This window comes from Lates calcarifer, unplaced genomic scaffold (genome assembly GCF_001640805.2).
Source record: "Lates calcarifer isolate ASB-BC8 unplaced genomic scaffold, TLL_Latcal_v3 _unitig_630_quiver_968, whole genome shotgun sequence".
NCBI classification, from domain to species: Eukaryota; Metazoa; Chordata; class Actinopteri; family Centropomidae; genus Lates; species Lates calcarifer.
The window spans coordinates 34,525-44,956 of record NW_026117860.1 but is presented as its reverse complement, the minus strand read 5'-3'; the positions used below and the strand labels follow the sequence as shown (position 1 = coordinate 44,956).

At 39.8% G+C, this 10,432-nt stretch overlaps 1 protein-coding gene and 2 non-coding genes across 3 annotated transcripts; 1 reads left to right on the top strand and 2 right to left on the bottom strand.

Annotated features, from left to right (window-relative positions):
* Positions 1 to 306: 306 nt before the first annotated feature.
* trnae-cuc (transfer RNA glutamic acid (anticodon CUC)) lies at positions 307 to 378 on the bottom strand. The gene has a single exon. It is a non-coding gene; the product is annotated as a tRNA-Glu (tRNA).
* Positions 379 to 977: 599 nt separating this feature from the next.
* On the top strand, positions 978 to 1,049 carry trnaw-cca (transfer RNA tryptophan (anticodon CCA)). The gene has a single exon. It is a non-coding gene; the product is annotated as a tRNA-Trp (tRNA).
* Positions 1,050 to 2,732: 1,683 nt separating this feature from the next.
* Positions 2,733 to 9,702, bottom strand: LOC108879330 (neutrophil cytosolic factor 1). Its single transcript, XM_018670574.2, has 11 exons — positions 9,548 to 9,702; positions 9,266 to 9,346; positions 9,084 to 9,159; positions 7,633 to 7,798; positions 7,485 to 7,543; positions 6,861 to 6,983; positions 6,624 to 6,731; positions 6,411 to 6,528; positions 5,387 to 5,500; positions 4,420 to 4,574; positions 2,733 to 4,303 (listed from the first exon to the last, which is right to left on the bottom strand). Exons 1-11 carry the CDS (start codon positions 9,617 to 9,619, stop codon positions 4,140 to 4,142), a joined length of 1,236 nt encoding a protein of 411 aa, XP_018526090.1. The 5' UTR covers positions 9,620 to 9,702; the 3' UTR covers positions 2,733 to 4,139.
* Positions 9,703 to 10,432: the final 730 nt, after the last annotated feature.

Sequence of the window (10,432 nt, the reverse complement as noted above, 5' to 3'; positions counted from 1 at the left end):
TTCTTAGCCTCCTCTGCTCGGTGGACTTCACTTAGCTTCATTTTCACTTCCTCAGTCTGTGGTTGTTACACAAGAGTCAAGGAAGTCAAGTATAAAACACAGTAGAAATCATTTTATTATGGTGCAGCTGAGATCATGCTAATGCTAATGCTAGCCAACTATCAGTGCTAACATGATGCTCTTAATGGACTTTAAAGAAACAATACAACATCAATGGGAAATGCTTACTTACGCTCTTCTTGCATTAGCATGTTGACTTTAACATGTTCAATCAGTGTGTGGTCCTCTCTCTCAAAAAAAGTCTTGTTCCCTGACCGGGAATCGAACCCGGGCCGCGGCGGTGAGAGCGCCGAATCCTAACCACTAGACCACCAGGGACAGTTAACATACGGGCCTTCAACCTCCATTATATAGTAACACTCAATGTTAGCTAGTTAGTACTCGACAGTTTTGGAGCGACTTTAAACGAAGTTATTTCGTGTACGTCAACCGTAGCTCAGCGGTTATAAAGTGCGCAGTATTCCTCCGCTCGTCTCGGAGATGGCTAACCCGGTTACCGTGTCCTGAAGTTAGCTAACTGACCAGCTAACGTTAACAACCGGCAGCTAACGGCAACTAGTGTCGTGTGTTACAGTCGGCGTTGCCGTTAGTTGGCAAGTAGTTGTCAGTAATGCCGCGTGAATTTGACTTTATCTCCACACCTCGTCAGTGTCAGACATGTTTAAGGAGAAACAGCTACAGGTGAGTTTGTTCCACACGCAGGCGTTAAAACACGACTTTCCTCCATTCAGCTACATATTAGCATAACATTAGCTTGAGCAGCTGTTCTCTCCTCTCTGATGTGATGTTGTAGTTAGCAATGAATGCTTAATTGCAGAGGTTTATAAAACATATCATTAAATAACATTAAGAATATTCATTGTTGTTGTGAAGTCTGTTGTTATTCATATACCGGCATATTGCCCGTACAGGAACGGGACCTCGTGGCGCAACGGTAGCGCGTCTGACTCCAGATCAGAAGGTTGCGTGTTCAAATCACGTCGGGGTCAAACCTTTTCTATGTCATTTATCTAGTTTTCAATAATCAATGTTAGTGTTTGATTTATGGAACAACAACTACCCAGTCAATAGTGGACTAGAGTTATTTATCAGTAATTTAAAATCACTGCTGCTGTTATGACAGTAGAAGGAATTATGGTCTGTTTTGTCCGAACATCATATTCAGTTTATTGTCTTAGATGACAAAGAAAAGTATATTTTATCTTTATTTAAGAGGCTGGAACCAGCAAATATTGTAATGTGGGATTATAAAATATTAAGTTATGTGTGGTAGAAACAAGACATCTGTTCATTGCCAGACAATGAATCAACAGTAATGATATTGATAACTGATTAATTGTTATTCTTTAAGGAAAAACATTCACTTGTTAAAGCTTCTGATCCCAAAATTTGCTGGTTCTCTTAGTTTTCTACAGTGATGGAAAGTAACTAAGTACATTTACTTGAGTACTGTATACTGTATGCACTCACAGGGGACATTTTACTTTTGATATTTAAAGCATATTTTTCTGATAAAACTTAACTTAGGTACTATTTACTTATTTTTAGTGTACTTATTGTGTGGTATCTGTACTTTTACTTAAGTAAAACTATAGTTCTTTTAGTTTTGGCCTGTTAGGGTGTCGAAATGATACAACTTGGGATCTGGGAATCAAACATTGATCGATTTATAAAGAAAACAATTACCTGATAACTCAATAAGGAAAAAATAGTCAGTAATTGCAGCACAGAAGCCGAGGTAGAAATAATAAGAGATATGATAAATGAAATAATACTGCATGCTTTCACATGTACAGAATATGTTTTTCCATATTAACATGCAGTTTGAGTAATTAATATTTAAATTAACAGGAAGTGTCTTTATTTTGAAGGTATTTTACAGCTGATCAGAGGTGAGATGTTCTGGAAACTTCTGATGTTAAAATCAACTTTTTTTTTTTGTCCTCGACCTCATTTCTAAATGTGCCGCAGGTTGTTGACGTTGATGCTTTTTAAAGACGGACCTACATTTTCTGTAACCTACATTCTGTCCCACAAAAAACCTGGAAAACCTTTGTCCACTTTGTCTTTTTAGTGTTTAAGAAAGTCCAATAAAAGTCACAGGGATTATTTTATAAACTGACATATTTAAACTAAGATTGAGTTTCTGCATCTTTTCAGAGGAAATCACTGCTAATACCTTATTTTTATCATAAACTGAGACTAATTTAAAGGAACATGTAAAGCTGAAATTAACCAGCAGCTATTTTGATAATCTATTGATTGTTTCAGACATTTTCCATTGCAGGTTCCAGCTACTAAAATGTGAGTTTTTTTCTTTGTAAATCAACTATATTTGAGTTTAGTTGTTTAATTTAGACAAAACAAGCAACTTTTTTTCTGTTTTTATCATTTCATACACTAAACTGTCACTTGATTAATTTCTTGGTCTGTCGTGACACTGGTCAGACTTATAGATAATGAAAATAATTATTAGCTAGAGCCAGAGAAATATTAAAAGAGAAAAGCTTACTGTGTTGTTTTTTTTATTGCATACATTTATTAAGCAAATAAATAAAAAAGCTCTACAGTTTGCAAAAGTCAGAGGTCACAAACACAAATATTTTCTCAGTAAAACTTTTCTGAACAAACACTGCAATCAAATGAATTCACCTTTAACTAGGAACGTACTCTTCATTTAGCTTCTGTGGACACCAGCGAGGTAGGGCTGAACACGTCAGACTAAAGCAAAACAAAGTTAAAAATATATGCGTCTTTTGCAGTTTTTTGTCATTACATCACCTGAACGCATAGCTTAGCATAGCTTAGCATAGCTTAGCATAAAGACTGAAAACAGTGGGAAACAGCTAGCCTGGCTCTGTCCTACAGTAACAAAACTCCAGCTACCAGCACCTCTGAAGCTCGACTGACAACTGCTCAGAGTCAAGAAAAAGTTACATAAACTCCCATAAGATGGAGAATTGTTGATTTTCACTTTGGTCCAGATTAAATTAATGAGATATAATGCGTTATTTATTGAGCCAGGCTGCACAGACACATATGTCAAGATAATACACTTAATGATACACAGGTTCCTCTGGAGAAAGCCAGGAAGCTGAACCATAATGATGCTGCTTTCTTCAGATAACGTCACAAAACAATACTTTTAATAATAATTTTCAGAGGAAAATGGGATTTTGTGGTTTGTTGATGCGTCTGCGCCACAGTGTTATTCTTGATCTGACCATCAGATGGTGCCAAAGTAAGGTTGTTGGGTTTTTTTTAAAACCTAGTGGCTCACAGTGGCTCAATGAATAACTCTGTTGATACTCTATATTTGTCTTCTCACCAACAAATCCCATGAAAACACCAAAACAACAAATTTTGTGTGATATATCTTATTCCTCTCAGCTCTATTTTAGTACCAAAATTATTAAATCAGAGTTGCACTGGGTGACGTGTTCCTTCATTAGTATAAACATACACACTGTTCTGCCCTAAAAACTCACTATGGCACCAAAGGTGGATTAATCCAAAGCAGAAAATAGTCCCCAACAAAAGCATTGGTTTCTTCCTTTGTCTGAAAAACTACAGTTTAGCCTTTTACACCAAATCAACTCTGGTTCTTGAACTGGTTCTGTTCAAGATTGTTAGAATGTGAGATGGTGCATCACACTGATTATCTTTGAGCATTAGCAGTTTATAACCTAATATTTTTTGGTTCCAGCTGGGAACCGACTTTTCAGCTTCCAAGCCATTTTATTTTTGGTTGAAAAGCTCCAAACCTGTTCCATGTTAGGAAATTGCTGTTTTTTTATATTTGTCAGATGTTTTTAAAGATTTACGTCCTCAGTTGCAGCCATAAATGTTATTGGTTTTGGTCTCTTTATGGGACTTGATGATAATAAGTAAAATATAGAATAATACCGGCCTTGTTCTTTAAAGTCTCAATTAAATATGGAAATAGTTTCACCTTATTGACCATTTCCACTCCTTACAATAAACTGTCATGTAAGAAAATAGCTAAAACCCACTAAATCTTTCAAGCTCTCAAAAGGCCATTTTGTTGTGACTCTTACGACATAGGATGAGTCCCCACTTTAACTCCCGGAGCTGGAGCGTGACTTGTGGATGCTGACTTTCTTGCGGGTGTTGACGGTGCAGCGCTCCAGGATGAGTTCTGGACTCGGCCGGGGAGGGATGACCGGAGCCTCCCTCTTCAGCTCGCCCTCTGAACTGGAGTCCGACACCTTGGGGATGTTGTCTGTTGGTTAAAGAAAAAACAAAATGATTAGTTTTGTATGTGCGTTAGGTGGCTTTGTGGGTAGAATTTTGTGCCAAACAAACTGTAGTGTGTCTGTATCAAGAGGTTTTCATTACTCTGGTTTTTCCTCTCCCTCAGCGGGGACTTCGCAACGATCTTGGAGTTCCTGCCCTTCTCCTGGAGGTATCGACGACTGTTCCTTCTGTAGGCGTCCTGGCTGAGCCGCTGGCGAGACTTGTTGTGGATGCTCTTGGCGTTTCTGATGGTGGATCTGAGGCGGCAACAAGGACACACACAGATTCATACAGGTTAGTCTAGATGGTCAGGTTCTCTCAAAACCCTCAAAACCCCAGAATATGTATGCTACAATATGAGTGGATACTTAGAGACTTAGACTTAGATCCCTTTGGGATCAATAAAGTCCGTACAATATGATCTCCCTCTAACTGAGTGATAATCAGCGGCTTAAACTGCTGGAATCAGGCCCAACAAGTTCCAGAGTGATGCTGAACTGTAGATCAGTTAAAAAGGCTTAGAAGTCATTAAAAACCAGCGTTCATCTGATATCCAGCCAGGAAACTGACAGAAATAATAAGAATTATGAACAGAGTTTGGTGTGTTTGTCACAGTCACAGCACTTCCTGCTTCTGAAACCGGGGATCATGGGTAATATACACTGCTCGGACCGTGTTCCAGTTAAGTGAGTAGGACTATTGATACACTATTGATAGTCTTTGTGTTCTGCACATGAAAACCACTTCAACTCAAAAATAATCAGACTCAGGGTCCAGCAGAATTAAATGCCACTCCACCAAAGTCAGATGTAATTTAGTGCAGGTTTTATGTGCATATCTCTCGTCCGTCGGCAGGAAAGAGAAACGAAATCAGAAACTCTGGTGCAACAGAGCAAGAAAGTGAAGACAACTCACTTCCCTTTTTGTCTGAAGTGACACAATAAAACACCAGAGTGGCAACAGAGGAGCTACGTGCAAACCTGCACATTTGTGATTATCAGGTCATTAGTAAATAATTTAGTTTCAGCCGTAATGTTTGAATGAATCCATTGTTTTTAGTGCGGTGTACCTGCGAGGTGGTGGTTTCTGTCCCTTCAGCTTCGTCCTGCCTGCCTCATATTGCTCTTTGTTGCCGGCCCTCTGCAGGAACATGGAGGGGAAATGTCCAGTCTCTTCTCCTTTTCTGCACCAAAAACAAATCAAAATCAATTAGAAATATTCATGGAAACAAATGTAATGAGTACAAGTGTAGAATATGTAAATAACCAGCCCAACACTTTGGTTCAGGGTCAAATATCTTAACTTTTTGAACGGAAGTTATTGTACAAACATTTATGGTCGCAAGAGCGTGAATCTTAAAGTCTGTGGTGACCCTTTCACTTTACCTCTAGATTTTCCCTTTGTAACCAGTTCAGTTTATGTCAAGGTACAACTAAACTACCACAGCAGATACATATTGTAGGACATAAAATCCCTGGCTGTATTATGTTCAAATGAAAATGACACATATCCAGAGATTGTGTTACTGTGCAATCCCAGAATATTACAGCTGTGACCTGAGCTATGAGCCAATACATTCATTCTACAGGGAGTTAAACAAAGAGGGATTTTTGGAGGACTGATGAATATCTGTCCATATGTTGTCGCCACTTTACAACTGGTTTGCAGTTTTTAAGGAAAAGAACTTGGGATATATTCCTCAATGCAACTTTCTTTATCTCGTCAGGATCAGTCTGTTTGCAGCAGCTTGCCTAAAAAAAATCAGAACTACACTGTTAAATGCTTGTCAAACAGCTCCAGAAACCCCCTTCCCCATAACACACTTCTCCTTGTTAGTATAGTGGACAGTATCGCTACCTGTCATGCAGAAGACTGGGGTTTGATTCCCTGATGGGGAGTTGATAGTATTATTTGCAAATTTCAGATTAATAAGAGGCCTTTCACCTGGATCTGTCTACACTTCACCTCAAAGTCCAGTTTCTATGATTAGCTTGCGCTCTCCCAACCCTACCAGAGCCAACCTTGTAGAACTGCTATTTAACATGGAGTGTAGTGTAATAGTAGTAGTAGTGTAGTTTTTGTGTTTATCGTACCTGACAACCCACCAGCCGTCCAGCAGCTTGTGAATGACCTCGATGGTTTCACCCACCTCCAGAGAAATCTCATCCTCCTGCTCGGCCTTGTAGACATCAGTGGTCATGTACAGCTCTCCTGTAGGGAAACACAGGCCTGTTAATAAAGACTGACTGGCTTAAGAATAAGATTAAGAACAACATTTAGGTAAGAAAACTATGTTAACAGCTTGCCTTCATAGTTGGGTTCGGCTTCCTCAGCCTCCTCTGGGTTGTCCAGAGGCTCCAGGTAGGACGCAGGAACCCAGCCTCGTTTAAACTCGCACTGGCAGAACCACCAACCTGAACACGAGACCAGGACCAGAGCAGATCAGAACGTGACGACAGCGACAGTAGCTGTAGCAGCACATACGATCCTCAAGGTTTTGGGTTCTTGAAATTAAAATAAAGTTTGTCACAGTTTTTTCTCACCGTTCTGATTTTTCTCCACGATCTCCACCAGGTCGCCGGTGTGCAGATTGATCTCATGTTTGGACGTCTTGATGAAGTCTGCGATCACTCTGTAGCTGTCCAATATGATGGGGCCAGAAATGTCTGAGAGGTAAAAACACAATATTCTTTTTTAATTTAAGGATACAACCTCTGACATTAACAGGACACTGATCTAGTAGTCCAGTAGCCGGATTTCAAAGTCTTGCTCAGCTTTCCTCGTTAGTATAGTGGACAGTATCTCTGTCTGTCACACGGAAGACCAGCGTTTGATTCCCCAATGGGAAGGAATCATTTATTATTTACAAATTCCCCCCGTATTGGACCTAAAAAGTTTGTCTTATCCTTTTTTCCAACATCAGAATTGGAAGGCTCAGTCGGTTTGCAGGGGTCTAACTCTACCGGAGTTATCCTTTAACTCAGAGAGACAAGGCTGCGCTTAATCTCTAACCACAAACTATAAAGACTTTAAGACTTGAAATATAGTTCTTAGTAACTCAGTCTCTCATTTGAGGCCTGGAATCAGAGAGAAAGAATCTTTTTAAAAAGGAACTCCTCGATCCCAGTGAAAATTATCCTTGACAAACAGTTAAAAATGTCTCTTACCAGACGCGTTGCCTCGGTTCAACTCCCTGGACACCACAAATGTCTCGTTTCTTTTCAGTCTGTGGGGGAAATTTAACAGTTAGATCTGTTTTGAAGTGATGCAACCTGTCTGGTCTAACATATTGGCTGTAATGCGTGTGATACTGACGTGTTCGGGGCAGGTGGGTTTTCGTCCTCGGGTCGGACCTTGAAGAAGTTGGTGAGGTGTTTGCAGCGGGAGATGTGAGGCGGCAGGTTGACGAGCGAGCGACAGTAGTCGGCCAAGGTGCTCTGCCTGGTTTCTGTCGATTTCTGGGTGTCAACCCACCGCGGCGCTGAACACACAGACACATCAATTTATTAAACAGTCGCAACCGTTTTGTTTCTTTAGGAAAATATAAAAAAATGGATGAGTTAGTAGAACCTCAAATGATACAGCAGAAGGAGGTTCTTTACTGAGCAAGTGAAGACATTGTGCAGGTGTTTCTTCTTCCTTACATGTGTCGCCTACGCATCAAAGATCATCCAAGCGTGCAAGAGCTTTCTTGATGAGTTACAAATATTTTCCAAAAACTGCAAAGTTATAATCAGAAATGATCTAGTATCTGGAACATATTAAATGCATCTGTGTAGGTAACTGCTGCTGCTGCTGCTGTTGCATCAGCTCAGAGGTTTGGTTTTTGCTTCTCCTTCTCCAACTTGCAACACATGTTTTTGTAATTAATGTTTCATAAGGAGGAATGTGCAAAGTTTGAGTTCTGTTTTCATGAACAGGAATTGATGTGGTGAGAACACAGACCTGCATCATGTTTAATTTTTTTTTTCCGTTTGTGACACCTGGATTTTTTTTCAAGTGAAAGGAAGAAGTGACTTTAGCTGCAGCTGAAAGAAAACTTTCAGTTGGCTTTCAGTCAAGTGGGAAATGCCCCAAAATCCACATGTTGCAGTAGTTCTCAAAAGCTAATTTCACTTTTAATTAGTGTCTGTTCTGAGCTGTTATTCCTCTTTTCTCAGATTCAGATTTCTCAAATTTTTTCATTTAATTCTATAGTACCTGTTGGTTTTTGGAACTTTGTGGAACAATGAAACTTTTCCTCGAGCTCCACAAATAAACAAACTTAATAACCAGTTTAAGACACTTTAAAGTGAAGCATATTTTATATTTTCTAGTGTCAATTTTTTCTTAAGAGTTAACACAACTTCTCTTAAAGCCTTGAGCTGTTTCCTAGTTCTTCTTTTCTGGTCTCGTCTGGTTTATCTGTGTCTGGTTGTAAACTCAGTTCAGAGCCACATTTGGACACAGTGATTACAGCCTCGCTGTTGCCTTGTTTATCATTGCTTCAACAAACCATACAGAGAAAAAAAAAGAGAAGTGGACATGTCCACATGTGCTCAATAACCACAGGTGCTTCCTGAAAGAACATTACAGCATGCAGAGGGACTTTTAACTTTTTCCCTTGTCTTTAAAAGGCCTCCTCTATGACTTCACACTTATTCTTGATTATCTTTTAATGCTAGTCTGGGATTTAATGTGGTGTCATGGAAGGAAAACGAGCACCAGAAAGTGATGTAAATCGTATAAACAGCTCAAATATAATGAAAATTATTCTTGTTTCTTACCTGGTAATGAAGGAATGATTCTGTCCTTCCTTTCTATTTGACCAGCCTCGATGGGAAACATCTCCTTCAGCGATTTCTGTGACCAAAACAAAAAGTAAATCTGAGTACAGATCCAAAAGCCGCATTTTTGTTTTGTTTTTTACATCAGCTGGGCTTTTACTTTGTAGTGCAGAGGAACTCACGTGTAAGGTGTGCATCTCAGGATACGTCCTGTAGATCAGCTTCTCTGTGAGGTCGCTCCATTTCACCATCAGCATGTACACCTGCAAACACAACAGGAGACTTGACGGTTTTCAGAGGCTAAATCCGCGATTTAAGCTTCTTTGTTTAAGTCCTTGATCACCTGAACTGAACCATGATGCAGGCCTATTGATTATTTTTTCAAAAAAGTCTCAAAATGTGAAGATTTAAGGAGGATTCAGAGCTCACTGAGCAGTTTGTGAGGTGAGGGGTTTGAGCCTTACGTAGTGCTGACTCGGGAAGTCTCGTTTCTCGAAGCCCAGCAGCTCCACATGCCTGACGTAGATCTCCTCCATGACGAGGTACAGACGACCGACAGAGTCAGAACTGAGAGTAAAAGCAGCAGTAGAGAGGCTTATATACTGTGTGTGTGTGTGTGTGTGTGTGTGTGTGTGCACAGTACCATCAACATACCACAAGAGTTACTTCCTCTTCACATGTATTTTTATCCTCAAGCAGAAGACTGGTTTAAATCAGTCACACATATTTTAAATTCAGTCTGTGATCACTGATAACAGATTGGCAGAGTTAAGGGAATTGGAGATGGGGATAAAAGTTGGTGGTGCACATTAACACCCACCCACACAGGTGTGTTTTCATCTAAAGCTGTGATAATGGACGCACAGGTGAGAGTTTTATTATGACTCTGTCCTGGAGACAGCTTTGGGTTTGTCCCATTCTCATGAAGGCGAGATCTTAGCAACGCCTCGAGGGAATGTCTTCAAATTTGGCACAGAAGTTCACTTCGACTCAAGGATGATCTGATCTGATTGGATTTTGGTGGTCAGAGGTCAAAGGTCAAAGTTACAGTGACGTCACAAATTACATTTTTGGCCATGTGATCAAGATATCTCAAAAGCGAATTTTTGACTTTGATTCTTTTTTCTTTATATCCTTTAGAGACACAAACTCAAAGAGTTCAGCTTTGTTTTACTCTGAGCTGTGAGTTGTCAAATACACAAACACACATGACAACACTTAAAGTATCAGAAGTAGAAACTCTAGTAGTCAGTGAGGTATTATGTTCTCGTGTTGTCCGTCCACCCCATTCTTGTGAACGCGGTATCTCTCTAACACCTCGACGGTGGGTATTAGGGTATTAGGCCAGA